The sequence below is a fragment of the Trichomycterus rosablanca genome, chromosome 20 (genome assembly GCF_030014385.1).
Source record: "Trichomycterus rosablanca isolate fTriRos1 chromosome 20, fTriRos1.hap1, whole genome shotgun sequence".
NCBI classification, from domain to species: domain Eukaryota; kingdom Metazoa; phylum Chordata; class Actinopteri; order Siluriformes; family Trichomycteridae; genus Trichomycterus; species Trichomycterus rosablanca.
The window spans coordinates 7,802,526-7,824,417 of record NC_086007.1 but is presented as its reverse complement, the minus strand read 5'-3'; the positions used below and the strand labels follow the sequence as shown (position 1 = coordinate 7,824,417).

The 21,892-nt window shown below is 38.9% G+C and overlaps 3 protein-coding genes across 4 annotated transcripts; 2 read left to right on the top strand and 1 right to left on the bottom strand.

The window, feature by feature from the left end:
* Nucleotides 1-1,115: 1,115 nt before the first annotated feature.
* crybb1l3 (crystallin, beta B1, like 3) lies at nucleotides 1,116-2,987 on the bottom strand. 2 transcript variants are annotated; one of them, XM_063016251.1, is made up of 5 exons: nucleotides 2,899-2,987; nucleotides 2,695-2,814; nucleotides 2,360-2,492; nucleotides 1,387-1,529; nucleotides 1,116-1,284 (listed from the first exon to the last, which is right to left on the bottom strand). In XM_063016251.1, exons 1-5 carry the CDS (start codon nucleotides 2,985-2,987, stop codon nucleotides 1,116-1,118), a joined length of 654 nt encoding a protein of 217 aa, XP_062872321.1. The 2 variants fall into 2 exon arrangements, with proteins under 2 accessions (XP_062872321.1, XP_062872322.1); XM_063016252.1 differs by having other exon boundaries at nucleotides 2,695-2,813; nucleotides 2,922-2,987.
* Nucleotides 2,988-4,836: 1,849 nt separating this feature from the next.
* cryba1a (crystallin, beta A1a) lies at nucleotides 4,837-8,118 on the top strand. The gene is made up of 5 exons (XM_063017350.1): nucleotides 4,837-4,938; nucleotides 5,414-5,532; nucleotides 6,304-6,445; nucleotides 6,619-6,761; nucleotides 7,971-8,118. Exons 1-5 carry the CDS (start codon nucleotides 4,837-4,839, stop codon nucleotides 8,116-8,118), a joined length of 654 nt encoding a protein of 217 aa, XP_062873420.1.
* Nucleotides 8,119-9,359: 1,241 nt separating this feature from the next.
* On the top strand, nucleotides 9,360-15,221 carry dhrs13a.3 (dehydrogenase/reductase (SDR family) member 13a, duplicate 3). Its single transcript, XM_063016474.1, has 5 exons — nucleotides 9,360-9,548; nucleotides 10,649-10,767; nucleotides 10,861-10,984; nucleotides 11,356-11,682; nucleotides 11,932-15,221. The coding sequence occupies exons 1-5, from the start codon at nucleotides 9,422-9,424 to the stop codon at nucleotides 12,189-12,191; spliced, it is 957 nt and encodes a 318-aa protein (XP_062872544.1). The 5' UTR covers nucleotides 9,360-9,421; the 3' UTR covers nucleotides 12,192-15,221.
* Nucleotides 15,222-21,892: the final 6,671 nt, after the last annotated feature.

Below are 21,892 nucleotides of genomic sequence, written 5' to 3'. Positions count from 1 at the left end.
ATGCTGCGAAATCTGTATTGTTTTAACACAGGCAGACTTTTTATGTTAAGTAGCAAGGGTCTACATCAGTAGGGTTTTAAAACAGTTTCTTTCTATATATATTTAGCAAAGTTAAAATATTAGGCATTGTGAAACATTGGGTAAATTGGTAAATTGCTAGAGAATGCTTAAAATAAAAATACAATTTCATTTAGTTAAATATAATATGCTTCTGAATATATACAGTATGTACAAAAAGAAGGACCTCAGGGCTGAAAACAACAAGAAATAAATCAAGAAAGCATCCTTGTTACATGTTTTATCATCTTGGGGTGTGTTCGAAAACCTAGGGAGCTGCCCTGCTGTCTTACTGCCTACATAGGCAGCTGCCTCAGTAGAGAGGATTCTAATATGTCATCAACTCATAAGGCAGGTTATTCGAACACGCTACTTAGACAGCGATTCCATCGGGTTTCACCTACTAAGCTAACACAGTTAGCATCTTGCCATTCAAACCAATGGGATGAGGTGGCACTGGGCGCTAGCATGTCAACTAACATCTCCCTTCGTGTACCAAAAACGGTTAAATTCGCTGACAAGCCCGAACTTGCAAATAAATGACACTTGTGCAAGTTTATACAAGTTAAAAATCAATAATTATTTATTTACGTTTGAAAAAACTTCGTTTCTCCGCACCGTCAGCCATGTTTTTTAAATTTTTCTGTGAGAGAAGAGCTGCCGCACTGAATGCTGGAATTGCCTTGATCACTGAGGATGCTTCCGATCCTCACTCGTTCTTGAGTCAAAATAACATTGAAATGTTAAGATGCCTAAACAGCATATTAAGGCATCTAGGATTTCAAACAGCCTAATTTTCAGGAGCGCACGTAGGATGACGTAAAATGCTGTTTATGTAGGTTGTAGGTTGGATAAAAATGCAAGTTTCAAGTAACCCCCCCCCCCCCCCCCCCCTCCCCCCAACCAACTGCAGATGATCAACTAGCTGCATTGTTGACTTTAGGTAAGCAATGCAGCCAGACTTTTAATGATCAGGTCTGTGTACATTAGTTATTTTATTGTACACAGATCTTTCTATAGCACACTTCTGCAACCGTAAGTCCCTGCTGCATCTTTCCTCAGGCACTCATCTCAAAGCAGCCTCGACGGTGTGTCTGCATATCCCGTATTCGTCGAATGGACTGGATCTGGGGGTGATTGGCACCCCACTCATTCCAGTGTTTGAAAGGACCAAATTCTAATATGTACTGGTATCCACGATAACCAGGGTACTGATACCCAACCCACCTACAAAATAGAAACCATGTTTTAAACATTTGTAATGGTAATCACATTTTAATAAATACAATTATTTAGCAGTAATGTTAACCTAGATAACAGGTGACTTACGTTCCACCAGTGACTTGAATACTTGCTACTCTGTCCTGGAAGCCATAGGACCACAGACTGGGGATGTCTTCATCACAAACCTCCATCTTGCGACCTTCAAAATTTGCACCTTCAAACAGGCAGATCTTATGATCCTGTGAGTCCTACAAAAATAAAGTAATAAACCTGCCTGTAAGCAAATCTGTCCGTGTATAAAAAATAAAATTTGGTTTTGCTACACTTTGCCCTCTTATGCCATGTTTTCTCTCTGTTGTCCATTGAATTTCTTTTTTATTTTGTAATGGGCCCACCTGCTGTATAGTGGCACAGACTACAATATGAAGTGCAGATAACCGACAATGCCAGTTTCTTTTGTTAGCTCATGGCTGGTTTCTCTGCTCACCTGCTCTTTTTTGATAATTGAGGCTGCCATGCCGGCTCTGTCTGGCCAAGCTTTTTCTTGTCGGCGCTTATGTAGACAGTTTTTATCTTTTTTCCATGGATCACATCCAGCAGCACAGGCTCTTTTTAGCTACAGCCCTTTTCAGGTGAGCCGCAGACCCAACAAAACCCAACCCTATATTCAGACCCAACAAAAGAATATAGGCCTGATATAAGCGGCAACAGGTGCTGGAGTGGAAGTTTCACAGTGTTTCTTTACTTATTATTTTTCCTTCTCTTTCTTTCTTTCTTTCTTTCTTTCTTTCTTTCTTTCTTTCTTTCTTTCTTTCTTTCTTTCTTTCTTTCTTTCTTTCTTTCTTTCTTTTTTTCTTTTTTTCTTTCTTTCTTTCTTTCTTTCTTTTACTTCGTGTGTTACATTTAATATTTTTTCTTTCTTTGGTGCTATATTTTATATTGTGTTGCAACACATTTACACACTGTCAGCTCCCTATTATTTATTTCTGGAGATGCAATTAATGTAAAGTACTTCTTTGAGTCATATTACCATCTCTGTGATAACAGACAAACATAATCTTTCTTTTGATTTACCTACCATGCGTACTGGCCTGACAGACATAAGTTGATCACAACGGTAGCTGTTGGACCAGGTGTCCCAGCAAGGGTACTCTCCTTTTTCCAGCACGAACATCTCACCACACATGTTCTGCTGCTCATAACCCACCCACCTGAGAAGACATAAAAATATGGTCTGTTGTATTCACACACATACAAATAAATGTGTTGTAAAGAAGAGGTGCTATGACAGACATAACCCTTATGAGTGTCTGTCTGAGCGTGTGTACAAACGTCTCATTTACTATTTGGCCAACAGCATAGTCTGTTAACAACAATCTGTATGCACTTGGCTTCATAATACAAAACACTTACGGGCCACACTCCACTTTGATGGAACGCACACGATCAAAGCCCTTCTCACAGATATTACGACACTCGCCATTCAGCTCAATCCTGCGACCCTGGAAATTCTCACACTCGTACAAAAAGATCTGCTCATAGAAAAACATAAAACAGTATTAAAAATAATTTACACTTTTGTTATTATAGCAGTTCAGTGTGAATGAAGTTCAAAATATGATAAGTAAATATTGGTTTACCTTATGGGTGTGCATTCCAATGGCAGAACGACTTCCAACACTTCCCTGCACAGCGGTATGAGACATGGTACAGGCTGCATTTATAGAAAAAGAAAAAAGGTTATAAATATTAATAATTAAAACTCTGTTGTTACCCCACTGTGGTAATTAGGAGACAGCTGCACCTTGTTTAAAGGTCTTTTAATGGGTGGAAGCATCTATGTATAATGTATTTACACCATTTAAATTAAAGTCATTGATAAGTTAAAATCTCAAAACCCAGTAAATGCTGATGTGGTACATTTCCCAGTCATCAGTTGTGTTATGGACACAATCTTCTAAATTTTAAGGTTAATGTGGTCTCTACTTTTGGCTCAGGTATTCCTTTAATTCGATCCCCCTACCCTTCTTTCCGGAATGCCCTGGATCACACCAAAACGCCACAGTATGGCAAAAGCAATGGAATGCGGGACAGGTGCTGGCAGAGAAAACGATGGCAAGGCCCAAATGAAGTAGTGGCTCCAGCTTTTGGAAGGGTTTTATATACAAATACATCCTAACTCTGCAATTAAGCTCACATACCACCATGCCATTGACATGCCAAAACTGGAAGAGCTAGCTGAACTCTAAGGTCTTGCTGACTCTGCTCAACACTTTGTTCCAGATCTCTGCTGGACACCCACCTCCATCAGCAAAAAGCTGGCCTGGTCCACCATCCCACCCCCTCACCTCCCACTGTTACTCTATTTCTTCCTTACTTTCTCTCTCCTGCTGTGTATGAGTGATAGCAATGTGCTGACCTCAGTAGGATGGTTCAGTGATGATGGTGTATATCCTGTTGGACTTGAATCTGTTTGTTTCTGTTTAATGTGTTTTGGTGCTTGTTGTAGTTGCTGTTTTTAGGAACATGACCATAACAGTGCTTTAACAGTGGACAAGATTTAGCCTCAACTTCCACATAAACTATATGGCCAAAAGTATGCTCACAAGTACTTCACTTGATATGGGCTTGATAAACACCTGTTTGCAAAATGTTTGCAACCCCTTCCCAGCTTTTGAGAGCTCTCTGCTCTTCTGATAAGGCTGTGTCTGTAAAAATTTAAGCCCATTTAGCCAACAAGAAATCATTTGTGAGTTTAGGCACTAATCAGGGATGTGAAAGCATAGCTCACAATTAGTGTTCAATGTTTTGTTATTTTGGTTAGAGCCTTTTGCAGGTCACTGGAAAATTGGGAGGCTACATGAACAAGGATTGGCTGTTGTTCGCAAGGGTGGGAAAGCCGGACCAGGGTTCCTCATAACTGGTGCAATTCGACCTCTGCTGGCTGATTGATGGCGCCTGCACAGAGTTGAGGAATAATGTGTTGATCAGGGTGTGGCTCTCTGTGCACAAAGCTGATCCGCATAACAACTCTCCTCATGCAAGTGAAAAGATGCAGTCGGTACTGCACACGTGTCGGAGGGGGCGTGTGTCAGTTGCGAGGCTCCTCAGTCAGCAGTGGAGGGTTGTATCGGTAGAGGTGAAGTGTAATACAATCAGGGTAATTGGATATGACTAGATTAGGGGAGAAAATTGGGGGAACAATGAGGAAAAAATTATCTTTGACTACACAGCTTCTTGAAATGACTTTTTATCACTTATTATTCCTTACTCTTCCTCATGTTCCCACTAGCATCTAATTATTTGGATGGTCATACTAGTGGGCCCATGTCTGCATGCATGTGAGAGTGCACGTGTGTATGTAAGGTCAGGAATTTAGTTGAGGCTGTGAGTGAGTATGGTTAGCAGTTAACATCCTTCACAAACTTTAACTAGATGTCGCTATTGTTACCAGCAATTTTAGACAGGTTACATTTGTGTTCATTTTCTGCCTTATTTTAGGTAAAGACAACCTTAACATTATACCACAGTGTGGATGTGAGTCTTTAAACATGCATGCAAGCAGTTGGCCTGGTGTCCATCACTGTGGCTATGAGCAGTGGGCACGGTGCCCTGCTGGCAGCCAGTAATGCGGGCAGTGTAAAGCCAGTGGCTCAGGTGCAAACAATGAAGCCTGGAGCAAAGTGCTGACTGTTGGCTGGCCTGTACCATATCTCTCCAGTCAGCTAATGTATAAATAAGGGCTCAGTATAAGATCAGTATACTGTTTTGTGGAGCCTTTTGACTGATATTTATAAGGGAGGTCAGGTAAGCCATGCATCACAGTCCCTACAGCCATTTCTATCATTATACATTTAAAAAAGAAAAAACAGATTGGCATTCAAAAAAAGTTCAATTTAAAGCAAAAAAAAACTGCTAGTACCCTATTCTACTAAATAATGCTAACCATATACATCCACGTGTATGCTCTTCTAACACTGCATGTTTGTTCTCCAGGTCAATCAGCAATAAGTTACTTTCAAAAATGACTAATCCCTTACCACTGGGACCATGGAAGGTCAGTATACAGAGATACAAAAACTCAAAAGTAAATTTACCATTGTAATAAACTTGTTATTGTATCTTTGTGTAGATCACAGTATATGACCAGGAGAACTTCCAGGGCAAGCGCACGGAGTTCACTTCATCCTGCCAGAACATTCTTGAGTGTGGTATGGACAACATCCGCTCCCTGAAGGTGGAGTGTGGAGCGTATGTCATCGTTATATTGCTCTACAAAGAGATGCAACCTGCATTTACTTGTAATATGTGCTTTATCATAAGGGGTATAGTTAAGGGATGACTAAATTGGCCCTGGATATCCCTGACATCTTACTGATCACTCTGGGCGGCCCACCCTACAACCAAACCTATTATTTTTTATGTTATTTATATTGATATACTGTATTTACCCCTCCCCTCCAGTTACCCCATTCGTATTTCAGCCTCTACTGCGGCAATCCTCAACTCCCCATCTTAAAGACAGCCAAACCATTGCACACCCCCTCCGCCACATGTGTGGATGAGAGTGCTTATTTTCACCTGCATGAGGCAGGAATGGGGATTCATTTACGTGCAGAGAGTTATGCACTATTCCCATGATCCCGTGTCTCACTGTTTGTCATGCATTCCAATAGACTGATGCCTCATCCAGGGTTTATTTTCACCTTTCCCAGTGTTTCTGGTTAGGCTTTAGACCCACAAAGACCCTCATTAGAATGTATTATTTACTGAAGATAATGATTAAATGAAAGGCAAGTATGCATTTTTTATTTAAACCGTCTACTTATCATAAGATCACACAGCTCCTTAAAAAGGTGACCAGGGTGGTACTGGCTACCCTGTTGTCTACTTGGTCATGCTGAATGTAGCCCCAATTGTTTTACACAGGCCTAATGTGTTGTTTAAAACCCTGTATACACTTCATTTATATAGTTCCAGAATTGCTACTGTTAATTTCACTGCATGTGTTTGCTTGGGCAGCTGGGTGGGTTATGAGCATTCTAGCTTCTGTGGACAGCAGTTTATCCTGGAGAGAGGAGACTACCCTCGCTGGGAGGCATGGAGCGGCAGCAATGCCTACCATATCGAGAGACTGACATCCTTCCGTCCAGTCTGCTGTGCTGTGAGTCTGATCTCCTACTTTAGACAAAAAAGTGATTGATTGCATATCCAACATCACACATGAGTTGTGTAGATTCAAATTTTCTTCATTTTTGCATTAATGTCTATTAGTAAAAACTTAAATATGCACTGATGTGGACAACATGGCTAATGAGTATCTACTGATATTAACAGAACCATAAGGAGTCCAAGATTGTAGTGTATGAGCGGGAGAACTTTATTGGGCACCAGTGGGAAATAAATGATGACTATCCCTCTCTTTTGGCCATGGGTTGGCCCAAAAATGAGATTGGATCCATGCAAGTGCAAAGTGGGGCGTAAGTAACATGCTTACTGTTTCTCTTGTTTACTTGTCTTTATTTTAGTTTGGTGAAGTAGAATGATATAACAATATGATATTTTAACATTATTGGTTGTTAGTATTAATGTAAAATACTTTAGTAATTTATTTATAACATCTAGGGCATATGAATGATAACCATAAACAGTCATTTTATGACAGGAATTAACTGAATGACCTGTTTACTGGAAATGTATTAATAGGGGAAGTCTATGGGCTGTTGCTGGGGCAAAAAATATTTGTTAAAATGTCATAATCTTAAATGTGTATATGCAAACCTGAATGAATAAAACTGAATGTAAATGAAAGTATTGTTAATGTATGCCAGTGTGGCTACACAATGGTGTTGCATGTAGAATTTGTGCCACACAACTCCGGGGTGAAGGGTTTAATTTTTTTGAGTTTTGGTTAATACTTGGCTCGAGTGGACCTTGGCTTGTTCTTACCATGGGTTTCCAATAGATACTGAAGTTTCCTCTGAGCTTTCAAAACACATGATCTTAGTGTCACCTGTTCAGGGTGTATTCTTGACCCTGTGAGACCCGGGCTCCTGATCTGCGACAACCCTAACTAGGATTGAATAGTTACCTAAATTAAATAAAATAAATGAGTACCAATGTAGTGGTGTGAGTCTGATTATATACTGATACCACAAAACCAAGGCACCTTGGTTTTTTGAACAAGTTACTAAAATAATTATTGTATAGTATTATTGTATACTATACTGGAGTCCCTACCTTCAGTCACTGTCTTTGAGAAGGTTTGCATTATGTGTCTACAGGCTTCCACTGGGTACCTTTGTTACCTTCCACCTCCCAAAAATATGCAAAATATGGATTGGTTGCTCTAAATATTCTAGGTGTGAATAGGTGAGGAAATATGTGTTTGTTACACCTTGCATTTGGTTACATTTCCAGGGTCAGGGTGTATTTCTTTCTTGTACCCTGTGTTTCCAAGTAGTGTTGGACCCAAAGAAGTGTTGGAAACAAAGACAAACAAAAAGTAATGCTATGTGCTTATTTGCTTTTAACATTTGTTAAAAAAAAAAAACCAGTTGAGCTTAGACTTTCTTAACAATGAAACCCACTTAAATAGAGTTTTAATAGAGCAAAACCAGCGTAGTATGTAACTAAGTAAAAACGTAATGCTATAGTTCCCACTGACTTTCTCTCTTGTGTTATTTTAGCTGGGTTTGCTACCAGTACCCTGGCTATCGTGGATACCAGTACATTTTGGAGAATGACCATCATGGTGGAGAGTTTAAACACTACAGAGAATGGGGCTCCCATGCTCATACCTTCCAGGTGCAGTCACTCCGCAGAGTCCAGCAGTGAAGGCCACTTGTCCCACTCCCTCTCTTCCCCGCCCGCCTTAACCTCTTAATCCTCCAACTTATTTTCCTTTTCCTCCTCCATCCATCCATTCCAACTGTGGGCTGATGAGTTAAACTGCTAATGGAATAGGCAAAACATCTGGTGCTACATGGCAAGTGTTTACAGGGCTTTTCCTTCCTTGCTTCCCTCCAGTAAAGAAGAGAGCAACAGAGCTCCAGCATACAGAGGTTGAACGAGGAAGTGATGTGACTTTCATCTATATTATTGTCACATTGTAATTTGTGCAAAATAATCAATAAAAGTACTAACATAAAAGTTCATGTTTCTACTGGTTTCTAATGTTTGAGTAGCAGAGTTTTTTTTTTTTAGAAATATGTGAGACATAAAGCCGAACATAGCATCCTAGCCTGACATTCACTTGTAAGTGAAACTTTATATATAGAAGTTTAAAATTGTCAAAGAAGTCAACGTTTACATGAATGATGTCATTGGAGTTTCTAGAATAGAATGATTTTCTACAACTAAATGATTAAAACACATCTGCACATTTAAGGCACAATACCTATTTTTCTCTTTTTTCTCAGATTTTCCCCTCCAATTTTCTCCCCTAATCTAGTCATATCCAATCACCCTGATTGCATCACGCTTCCCCTCTGACACGTGAGCAGTACCAACTGCATCTTCTCACCTGCATAAGGCGAGTTCATATGCAGATCAGCCTTGTGCATGGAAAGCCACACCCTGATCAGCATTATTCCCCAACTCTGTGCAGGCGCCATCAATCATCCAGCAGAGGTTGTAATTGCACCAGTTATAAGGAACCCTGGTCCAGCTTATCCCACCCTGAACAACAGCCAGTCATTGTTCATGTGGCCGCCCAGTCGGATGGCAGAGCTGAGATTCGATACGATGTATCTGGTGTGCTAGCGTGTTTTACTGCCGCGCCACCTAAGCGGCCCACAATACTTATTTAGTGTTAAACTGAACATACTGACAAAAATTCAGCTCATAAACAGACATTGTGCATTGAATTAAATATGACATATTAAAATGATTTCATATAAAATATAAATTCGAATAAAACAGCATTTATAAAACGAGGGCTGGAACGCACTGAATTACAGTAAATGAGCGCCATCTGGTGGTAGAGCATCAGTACTGTGGCTATAACGATCCGGAAGTGTGTCTGTGACGCCATACAAAGCTTTACAAAACAGCGTTCTTGCGGGAGTAAAGAAGAGGAGTTTGCAGTTTGTTTAAAATAGTTTATATATAAAGTGGAGCGAATTAATTCAGCAGGATAATGTCAGCACTTTTAATAATAGTATCTGGAGCTGTTGTATCATATATACTAATTTATTACACTGTATTTAGAGGAGGAAGATGTAAAAGCAGAGTGAATCTGAAGGGAAAAACAGCAATAGTTACTGGTGAGTTGTTTACATACTACAAACTAACATTTATATTATTTGACACCACTGCAAAGACTTGTTTATTATATATAAATTATATATTAGCTTATAACTATAGCTTTTTTCGGTTTATATTTATTTCGGTGGCTTTTAACCACCCCTTAAACTATCTGCCAAACTTAAGGTGCACTGGCAGTAATTCTGTTGTTGTCACTATTACAAAATAAAATATACTCATACAAGACTAAAATAAATAAGATATAAATTTCTCCAATTGCAAGTTCAGTATATGGCCGAAGAAATGTGTCTTTTCATGAGGTTGTCAAATGTATTCGATTAGCGCTTTTTACAATAGACATTGTCTCAAAGCAACTTTACAGAATCTAGGACCAACAGACCAGAAACCCTGTTGAGCAAGCCGAGGGCGACAGTGGCAAGAAAAAACTCCCTTAAAAATACAGGAAGAAACCTTGAGAAGAACCAGACTCAGCAGGTACCCCCATCCTCCTTGGGTGACCTATAAGTGTTTATGGGCCACCCTTCATGCTTAGGGCACAGCCACCCTGGAACAGGGTCCATAATTAGTGTGGCTAAAACACCTAAACTCAATAATTAGGGCAGATGTCCACATACTTTTGGCTATATATTTTCCAAGTCTAACCAGTCATGCCATGGCAAACATGGACAAACAGGATCAGCAATGAACGGCGGTTGAAAGTATCAATCCGCAATATTTCAACAGGTCTGGGGCGGCACGGTGGCTCAGTGGGTAGCACTGTCGCTTCACAGCAAGAAGGTTTGGGGGTTCGATACTCAGGTGGAGTTTGCATGTTCTCCCTGTGTCTGTGTGGGTTTCCTCCGGGAGCTCCGGTTTCCAACCACAGTCCAAAGACATGCAAGTGAGGTGAATCGGAGATACAAAAATGTCCCTGACTGTGTTTGCCATTAAAGACTTGAACTAATGAATCTCGTGTAACCAGTAACTACAGTTTTTGTCATGAATGGAACCAAAGTGTGTAAAACATGATTTTAAAATTTAAATAAATAAATAAATTCAACAGGTCTAAATGCTTGGTCATGTGTCATTACCTAATTTCTTTATCCAATATTTGGCACAGGTGCTAATACTGGCATAGGAAAGACAACAGCCCTGGATTTAGCCCAGCGAGGGGCCAGGGTTATCCTCGCCTGCCGAAACAAAGAGAAAGCAGAGGCAGCTGCCTATGACATCAGAAGGGTAAAGTTGGGCTTACTTATTTACTTATCTGTCCTCTTTGTTTTTATGACATTTAATGTCATTTAGCTGCGATTCATTTTTTGTGTTTCACAGGAAACTGGCAACACTGATGTGCTATTCATGCATCTGGACCTGGCCAGTCTGAAGTCTGTGCAGAATTTTGCTGAAACGTTTCTTAAGACTGAGCCCAGACTTGATCTACTCATCAACAATGCAGGTGTATTTTAGATTCCTGACATAGGCAAATGTATGAGGCCTATTACACCAATAATTATGTGTTTTTAAGCTAATTTATATTCACTGCATCTGTAGTTTTTTAGCAACTTTCACAAGTGCGCAAATGCTCTTGTAACCGAATGGGCACAAGTTTCCACAGACACACTCCAAAATTTTGTGGAAACCTTTCCCAGAAAAAAAGGCAGTTGCAGCAGCAAAGCAACTCCATATTTATGCCCATGGTTTTGGAGTAGGATGTGCAACAAGCTCACGGTCTCGTGTCCAGATACTTTTGGTCGTATAGTGTCAGTTTCCCCCAGAATAAGTGTTTCATTAAGCTTTTACTGATATGTAATTTTTTTCTTCTTTTAGGTCTAATGGGTCCAGGAAAGACCGAAGAAGGCTTTGGCATGACATTTGGAGTAAACCATCTAGGCCACTTTCTGTTGACTATGCTGCTGCTGGACCGCCTAAAGGCGACGGGTCAGAGTCGAGTCATCAATGTGTCTGCGCTACTGCATCGTCTCGGTTCTTTGGACTTTAACATCCTCAACACGCACAAGGACGTGGTGACAGGAGAGTCATCTTGGCACTGCTTTAGGGCCTACTGCCACAGCAAACTCTGCAATGTACTCTTCACCCGTGAGCTCGCCACCCGTCTAGAGGGGACCAGCGTCACCTGCTACAGCCTCCATCCTGGTTAGAGATCCTTTAGTTATTATTTCCATTTCTGATTTAATTCAAATATCAAATCAGTTGTAAGATGATCCCAATACTGATCTCAGAGGAGGCATAAATAGTCCTAACCACAGAACACAAGCAGTTTACTATCCAGAACTCTTAGCCATAAATATCCATGGCATCTGTGGGGTTTGACCTCTGTATCTCATATTGTTAGTTTTTGTTGACAATAATAATCCTGATTCTGTATCTTTTCTCTTGTATCAGGAGTAATTGCTACAGAACTTGGGCGCAATATGGGCGTGTTGATGTGGCTGCTGATGCTGCCATTTTACAAGCTCTTCTTCCTGGACCCAGAGGCAGGAGCTCAGACCACGCTGCACTGTGCACTGCAGGAGGGTTTAGAGCCTCTAAGTGGACGCTACTTTTCCTCCTGTGCCCTACAGGAAGTCAGCCCTGCGGCTCGTGATGATGCGTTGGCCAAAAAGCTGTGGGAAGTGAGTGAAAGGCTGTGTGGTTTATCATGAGAGTGAGGTACAAGGGACACTAAAGGACTTTCATTAATTATCTTGGGAAAAATTTTCGCCTTGGTTTGATGACCACTCGGTGTTTGGTGGTAAATAATATTTCAGTTTATTTTGCTGATTAACCTACAACGATCATATACAAAGCCTTTTATGTTGCTCATTTTCATTATTCTTATACTGTCTTAAATTTTTTTTTTCTTGTATTCATGTACATCTACATTATATACATTCATCATATATAAAGAGCTCTCCTAATGACTCCGTATTAGTCACACCCATTGCTAACAAGTGTATAAAACACATTATTAATTCATTTCATTTATTGTTCATGTTTTACCACTGCTTTATCCTGGTCAGGATCGCGATGGGTCCGGTTTCCTGGGAATCGCTGGACTCAGTGCACTAACATTGTATTTTCCCTGAACATCCTTCATTCTGTTTTAGTTTTTAGACTTCTTTTTACTGCACTCGTTTCCCAGAGGAAATCCTCTTTGCAACTACAACCACCTCAATTTTTTAAAGAAAACCTCCCATAAAATATTGCCTGTTCAGTCAAGAAAGCTTGTATGAGGCCAGGTATATCCATATAATAATAATAATAATAATAATAATAATAATAATAATAATGTGAAAGCCTGGCTCATCATCTCTGTTCCAGTTCATCCAAAAAGTGTTCAGTGGGGTTGAGATCAGAGAACATAAAAGTGCCTTTCTGCTGACATAAAGTTAAAAGCATATAATTAATTGCCATTTCTGGGTCAGATAGTGTATGAAATTAGGGCACGAGTAAAAGAAAAAAAAACGTTATTCATGGCCGCTCAGGTGGTGCAGCGGTATAACACGCTAGCACACCAGAGCTGGGATTTCGAATACATCGTATCAAGACTCAGCTGTGCCATCCGGCTTGGTGGGCACGGGTTCCTCATGGCTGTTGCAATTATGACCTCTGCTGGCTAATTGATGGCACCTGTTGGGGAATAATGCTGATCAGGGTGTGGCTGTCCGTGCACAGAGCTGGTTCACATTATTTAATGTTTTTTTTTTCTGGATTTTTTGTTGATATTCTGTCTCTCTCTGTTAAAATAAACCTTCCATAAAAATTATAGACTGTTCAAGTCTTTGTAAGGGGGTAAACTTACAAAATCAGCAGGGGATCAAATACTTATTTCCCCCACTGTATGTGTATGATTGGACATTTTAATAGCTCAGACTGCTAAAACTCAAGATTTCTCTGCTAGGAGTGAGTAAAAAAAGTCACTGAGATTTACAACATAATACTATATAATATGCATTATGTTTGGAACAATTAAAAAAAGTTACAGTATAGAGAAGGATAAATTTGACAACATTTTGACATGTACAAATATATTAGACAAGGATGAGGAGGATCAGCCAATACAGTACAGTTACTGTATTTATTTAACTACAACAACAACAACTACTACTACTTCTAATAATAATAATAATAATGTGATGCTATAAATTATTGTTTTTGTTCACTGGGTGGCAGTAGCGTGCCACCAAAACATTCCTCACCCGTCATGGCTCATGCTTAACAGAATAACGTCCAGGGCAGCATAACCCTAACTAAAGAGACTTGTGTCTAGATGACAGCCATTAGGATATGGCTCTGCCAAGCTTTATATGACTTTGAGAATTGGAAATCATTCCCTGTAATGGCAAAAGCAAAGAAGGACATTGTGTGGTGCTAATGATACAGTTAGGTGAAGTTACAGCTTCACCTGCTTATTACTGGCTGTTCTTTCATTTTACTGGAGAGCTCAGTGACCGTAGAGTAGGAGTTATTCAAGCCTAATAAGAAATTACATTCCAAACAGCTGTATCAGATGATGAGATTTTCTCGGCTGATCTGGCTGACCCTGTCTCTCTGCCACTGTGTTCATGGTGAAGTTGAGATCAGTACTGAAAGACCAGTTCAGAAAAGAACATTGCTCATCTTTGCTTATTTTTGTAGTTGATGAATGATTAGGTTTCTGAAATTACAAGTTAATTTGGCCCATGCTTGCATTTTATTCACATTTTTGCCCATTCAGATTCTGAGCAGAAAATACCACATTCAAATTGGGTCAAATTAATCTTGTATAGTCACTGCTAAATGTCTCTATAGTTGTATTTGAGTCAGATTGAGTGGTTAGTAATTTAGCAACACAGTATAATGATATCCTTCCCTGTGATAGACTGGCCTGTGTTGTTTTCATCTTTTTACCCAGTGAATCAGACTTACCGTGACCCTGAATAGGATAAAGCAGTGGTAAAACAGACAATAAATAAATGAATGAATATAATAATTTATACAATAGTTAGTTCCGACCTTACAATCTGATTGGTTGAGAAGCGTTCTAACTCTGCTGATATTCGTGATAACAGCACGGTCTTTTCACATCACAACTGTATTACTCCGCTGACGCGTTGCCAGTAACGACATGCGCACACAGGCGACACAGACTTTTTTCCCGATCGCGTTTTGAATCCGTTATCTGATACACAATCTAGTGCACTGTGTAGGGAACATAAATCAATTGTCTAATTCACTATCTAGTGCACTATGTAGGGAACATAAATCCGTGATCTGATATACAATTTAGTGCACTGTGTAGGGAACATAACCAATTGTCTAATTCACTATCTAGTGCACTATGTAGGGAACATAACCAATTGTCTAATTCACTATCTAGTGCACTATGTAGGGAACATAAATCCGTGATCTGATACACAATCTAGTGCACTGTGTAGGGAACATTAATGTGTTTGTAACGCGAACAGTTAGCTTAATAGCCCAGTTAGCAGCTCATAAAAGTTCTGTTATCACCAATATCCTTTGGTGTGTGTAAGAGGTTTTTTATTTCTTTTTTTTCCCTTTTATTTCTTTTTTTTCTTGTAGTTCTTACCTCCCTGAAATGAGTTTTTGCAACTTGGGATGTCTGCTTTGTAGAGTTGAACTATATATTCGTTGTGGAACTACTTTTTGGCGGAAGGTATTGTCAATATTAAAGCATAATTATTATGAAATTCAGGGCTTCTTTGATTTATTTTCTTTTTTTATTTTGTAAAAACTGTTGTATAAAAGCAATAGAACACTTGAGGTCGTGTGTTATCGCGAATAACATCACGGCTGTGATCTACGACCGAACCTCTCGTGTTCTATTGCTTAAATCAACAGTTTGCTTCTCTGAGAGTATGGTATACATTCTTTGTATTTTTACAGCATTCTTTTTTTACAATAACCATCTATTAAAATAATCTAAAGCCAGTTGGTAATTCTCTTCCTTTTTTTTTTTAAAGTAACATTTGTATAGCTCTTTTTAACATAAATAAACATTATGTGGCACTGCCATTTTGCTAGTAGTTGCTTTTCTGACAAAGCAAACCTAAAAATTTGGATAAATATCAATAATTTTCAGTAGAAATAGTAAATTATGGAAAATCCCTGCTTTCCTTTACCTTTATATAAATGGTCTAACACCTATTTATCTGTCTGGTTAAGTTGAATCTATTTATAAACCTGATCCTGAAGGTAACTTTTAAGAAGTCCTCTTTGGTAAAAAAAAATCCACATTTTTATTTGTAGTCATTATTATCCTTACTGTCGTGGCATCTTTCCTCTCCACTTTCCCACTGTTGTGCATACCTTTAACTTGATACCTCTTATATTCAAGCTTGCTATTTGTAAATACCTGGTGTAAAAAGAAAACATAACAATAACATTAACCTTACCCAGTTATACTTTTCATGGACATTTAAAGAATGTACAACTTACAAAGGCCAGAAATGTCAATTCCTCTTCCTCACATCCACTTCTCTGAGGCCTTCACGCAATTCGGTTTGTATTGGCTGCATATAGTATTAATTTTGGTAAAACTTATAGGACCATTATGGTGGGTAGTTCTTGAAAATCTATGGTTAGTCTTCACACGTCTGTTTCTAATGCTATACAAGTCTGTAAATGAGCTGCCCTATTGGATCTGTAGCAGTGACACATCGATGAACGATGCCAGGTGTTTGCCTTGGATGCACTCTCGAGCTCCTGGGTACTTAACCACTGGATTAGTGCATCAATTAGCAATCAGTGCATAGGAGACCGATTGATTGAGACTGGCGATACTTTGCTGAGTGAGAAGCATGCTGGAGTGTGCGGCATAACAACTGAGGGTGAGCTTTTGTGTGTCTGTATTCAGTTATGTTTTAATAGGGCTGAAAAAACCATATTCCAAAACATGAAGCCATTCTGACGACACGTTTCATTTAATTTTATGAACTGCCTTATCCTGGTAAGGTTTGCAGTGGTTCTGACACCAGGCTGAACAATGTGCCAATTCATCACACACACTCACATGTAGTCACTTGCACAGACCAAAGGGCAATTTAAAGTAGCATGTTTGCAAAATGTGTGATGTACAGCAACAAAACTGTGCAATGATTGAAATATTTGGACCACCTAAAATAATAATAAAAATTTTGAAATACTGTGGCACTGAGCTAAAAAAAAGTACCTGGTGTTAATCATTAATAATCACTTTTTACATACACTGATACTACCATACATGAGATGCTATAATGTAACCTGAAACACTCAAAGGACCTGCCTCCAATGGTATCATCTCCTTAGAAGTGTGCACTTTACTTTATTGCCAAGTTACCAAGGGCACAAGGGTGTAAAAGCAAGTATTTGGGACACAAATTAAATTGGCTTTCATAAATGCTGGTCAGTTCATCTGACTTAATATGTAATTGAACCAGATGGAGCTTTTAAGGAAAAGAATAGTTGTGGACTCATGGTATGGAAAAAACAAAATGCTGTGTTGAGGATGTGTAGAAGGTGTCATGGATCCAGACCTCCACTGCTCCGGCCTGTAGGGACAGAGAGTGGGAATGACACCAGATCACACCAACACTTTAGGTGTGAGGTACGATACGGGGAGGAGCTGCTGATTGTGTCCATGTTTGTGTGTCATGTGAGTTAAAAATTTGGACGATTATTCAAATCCAGCCTCCTGGGCCTGTACCGAACCTTTTGTCCTTCCTTCTTCCTAGCACTCCTCATGGAAATGCTGTTTGAGGTCGGTAAATAGAAGCATCATTTGGGTCATGTTATTTCCACAGGTGCAATTAACATCCCCATCTGCTAATCTGTGATTAACGATGTTTACAAATATGCAAGCACGTTCTTCAGAGCTACTCACAGCTTCCTTTCTCTCCATCCCGCTCTGGTCTCTCGGTTCCCTGGCCAGTTTCAAACACCCAAATCCATTGAGATTTTTCTATTGTCCAGGTATTAATTGGGGGGACAACTCAAGTTGCTGAGCTCATTATTAGAAACGGAGGGGAGGAAACGCTGAACAAGAGCTGCTGGCACAGGCTGAGAGGACGTTTTACATCAGTACTGCCTTCTCAGCAGTACAAATGTTGGCATGTTTCATGTTGGAGAGAAGCTGGAGTCTCAAACAGTGCTGTGAAAAGTATTTGTCTCTTCTATTTTTTGCACATGCTGACTTGAAATGATGTCTTGGACAGAAAAAAAATTATGCACCACCTATTTCACCCATGTAAAGAAACTAAAATTCTACAAATTGTGCCACTTTTTACAGCAACAGCTCCAACCAAATGCTTCTGATAGCTAGAAATCAGTGGTTCACCATGCTGTATAGACATTTTGGTCCACTCCTCTCTGCAGAAACACTTTACTTCAGTCACATTAAACGGATTTCAAGTATGAACTGGCCACTTTATTAGGAAAACCAAACTATTTGTAGATATGCCTCATTCTTTGCTTTCAGAAGAGCCTCTATTTTTTGTTTCCACATAGCCTGTTCCCACTGTGGCTTTATATCCTGTTCTTGGCTGACAGGACTGAATGTGTTCAAGACTTCTACTTCTACTTATTGTGCTATTTTTTTTTTTTCAAAGCTCACTACGGTTGTAAAGTGGTTTTTGAGTCACAGAGAACCAGTCTGTCAATCCACTTCTGATCTCTTATCAATAAGGTGTTTCTGGCAAACTACCAAAAAATGTTTTTCTATTTCTTTCTACTTTCGATGCTGTGATATGGGAAAACCAGCCTGTCTGGCACCTGCAAACATGCCACCATCAAAGCCACTTAGATCAGTTATGGTCTTTGATGTGAACATTATCTATAGCTCCTCACTCATGTTTGTATGAATGTATGCATTATATTGTTGTTACATGACTGCTTGTTTGAATATTGACATAATAAGCAGGTGTACAGCTGTTCTTAATAAAGAGGCTGGTCTGTGTAATTTTATCCTTCTATTTTGTAATGCGTTCTGCATTTAATCACACACCTTCACTGAGAAAAACATAATAAATGCTACATAATAATTGATAAGGTACTCAGGTGGTGTAGCGGTAAATTACAGTAGCTCATTAATGCTGGGATCCAGGGTTTGAATACCCAGTGGTGCTATCGGTTGAGTGTCTACGTACATACATGATTGGCTGTCTGTATGTATTCAGCCGTCAGCCACCATTGCAAGACAGCCAATCGTGAGCTGCAAATATGCGTTAAAGCTAAACACACAAAACTCACACAACAAAGGATTAAAAAAACTCTATATAGAGTTTAATAAGGATCATGTTAGGGAAGGGACATCTTTTCAGGTGTTTAAGATGTGTTATGCTGCGAGGATAGGAGCATTGATGCTGAGACTCTTGAATATACACTAGCATTTTTATTTTGTGCATATGCTACTGGTTTTACATGTTAACAGGGTAGCACGGTGGCTAAGTGGGTAGCACTTTTGCCTCACAGCAAGAAGGTCCTGGGTTTGATTCTCAGATTGAGAGGTCCGGGTCATTTCTGTGTGGTTTGCATGTTCTCCCCGTGTTCGCGTGGGTTTTCTCCGGGTGCTCCGGTTTCCTCCCACAGTCCAAAGACATGCAGGTGATGTGAATTGGAGACACTAAATTGTCCATGACTGTGTTCGATATAACCTTGTGAACTGATGAACCTTGTGTAATGAGTAACTACTGTTCCTGTCACGAATGTAACCAAAGTGTAATACATGACATAAAAATCCTAATAAACAAACAAACAAACAAACGTGTTTACAAGTATAATTAATACACTTTGTATTAAAAAAAAGAACTCCTAGAACTATCAAGGATGGGCACACATACAATTAATATGGACACCAGTATCCTTTAGGGAATAACCAATACTAGTTTTGAAATCAATCCCAATCGCACCCCACTCTTGGAGTGTGAGATCACAGAAGGAACTTTTTATTTTAAAAAACAGTTTGCTGTTTGAGAGCCAACAGAATATCTATACGACAAAACGTGAAGATCACATTATGTCTCGGTTTATCAAGTACTGAAACAAGTACTTAACTTTCTTTAGTCATCCAGGTCTTTTAGATGAAACAGCATTTAGTGAAGAGTCCTCCCCTGGACATTTAAGTGTTTTCAAGATGCTCATTACTTTAAGCAGAAAGGGCTTCTAGGTGAGAGTGACCTATCAATTTCTCTGGGACTAAATAGTGACGAATTTTAAAGTTCACAGTCCTCCAGAAAAATGTGCTGATAACCCAGCAGCATGCAGCTTGGCAGGCTTTGAGGAAAGCTTAAATACAAAAATTTTTTTTGCAGATTTTGCTTAATCAGTAAAAATGAAATTAAGTCTGCTGAGGTCAGTGATTTTAATTTAAGAACTCCAGAGCAACCCAATTCATTTGTGCGGGAAATGTAGAGAAGTGACCATGTGAGAGGGGTTAATAGTGTGAAGGGGAAATGTGTACTAAGCGAGCACTTGGCATTTTTTTCATCCAGTCGCAAGCTTTCCTCCGTTTGAGAAAATTGCACCCAAAGAAATGTCTTTATTTTCAATGGGATTTATGTTAGTGGATGAGCTGTAGTAGGTAATTTCCATATGAAAAATCAGACAGGGCTAACAAACCAAAAGTAATAGCCAAAACATATATTATTATGTACACTTTTACGGTTGCTCCCTCTTATGATTGATTCCAGAAGTCATTGTTTAGCTGGTTCACTCTACTAAATTAATTTGCTAGTTTGGGGCTGTTGGTGTTGCTTTAGACAATGCAATTTGAAGTAAAGCATAATTAAAAAGACTTGGTACTGTACTAAAAACTTTACAAATGTGCTTCTTATCCTGTAGGTATAGTCAGGACCTTCTTAAACAATTACTATAAATAATAAAGTAATAAAGTAAGTCAGCGGTCACACCTTGTTGGTAGGTTATGTTCCAGCAAGGTTACGGAATATATTAAAGAAATGATGGCAAACCACAATAGCACATTCAGTACAAGAGTGTTTTGTAGCAAAAACGTAAAACCTGAAAAGAAGAAAATGGATTTCTAAAACATGTACATAAATTGTGAGTACTCCTACACAACACAGAAACTGTCAGAATGGCTATCTACTCTCTTAACAGCTAAAATGAGCCCATAAGTAGACTAGACAACTAGTTTACCCAACCCAGACCATACCAGTCCTTCTCCTCTGCGGACCTCGATGACTAAAGCCACTTATAACCTTTAAAGATAAAATCAATACAGATTTCATATTGACTTTTTTAAAGATGGTTACTTGACCCAAAACAAGCTAAAAAAGCTAAAAATACACACAATTAGGAAGATTTAAATAAAATAAAAGAACATTTTAAATTATACAAACCCCTCTCCAAATGGAACAATCCAACAGGGGTCCACTGAGCATGTCTGAACTTGTCCAGGCATTATTTAAGGCCACCTAAAACTAAGTTTGGGCCTTTTGTCCAGATCAAGAAAGGTATAATGAAGCCCATGTAAGTATTCTGAGTTTTATAAAATCTGTAATGAATAAAATATTTAAGAGGAATTAATGATACCTGCTGCTTATATCATGGTTTAGAGCCCAACAGCGTTTCCTGTAAAATGTGAGCTTATTCACCAAACAAGCAACATGATGTTTCAAAGAGAATAAATAAATAGCAGTGTTGGCTGATAAAACATTTATAATGTTGGGGTATAATATATAAATATTTTTAATTAGGATGTTTAAAAGCAGATTATTTAGCTTAAAGTTTTAATCCACCATCTTGATCATTGTTACCTTAGCATTTGTTCAGCCAGCAAACATTATTGTGTTGTGCAATCCATTATATGAACAAAATCATTTGTTTTGTAATTTGTAAACTTTATTTACACTTTTTTACATTTAAATTTTTTACCTTTATTACAAATGATATAATAAAATGATTGGCCCTATTAAAAAGCTGTACTAGTGGTGCTGTAGGCCGATCGGCTGTCTACAGAAATATGATTTGCTGTTTGCATTGAATTGGTGTCCTGTCCAGGGTGTATTCCTGCCTTGTGCCAGAGGGTTTTTGTGGAAATTGGACCCACCCTTACCCTGCCTAGGATAAGTTATGGTAAAAAATGAGGGAAAAAAATCCTATTTAAAAGCACATTGGTATATTTGTAAACTTGATCAAGTTGATTCCTTTTGTACAGATTTTCATTGAAGCTCATGTTCAGATATTTTAAGCAGTTGGGTCTGACCTACCCATCAGCAGCTCATTAAACTATATATATTTGGTGCCATAATAAATAAACCTGCTTCATTTTGCTTCATTCCATACCAATTTTAACATTAGATTTTTCCCCTTCCTTGGAAAATGGGGAAATTCCACTAACAGCTTCAAAACAACTCGGTTTCCAGTT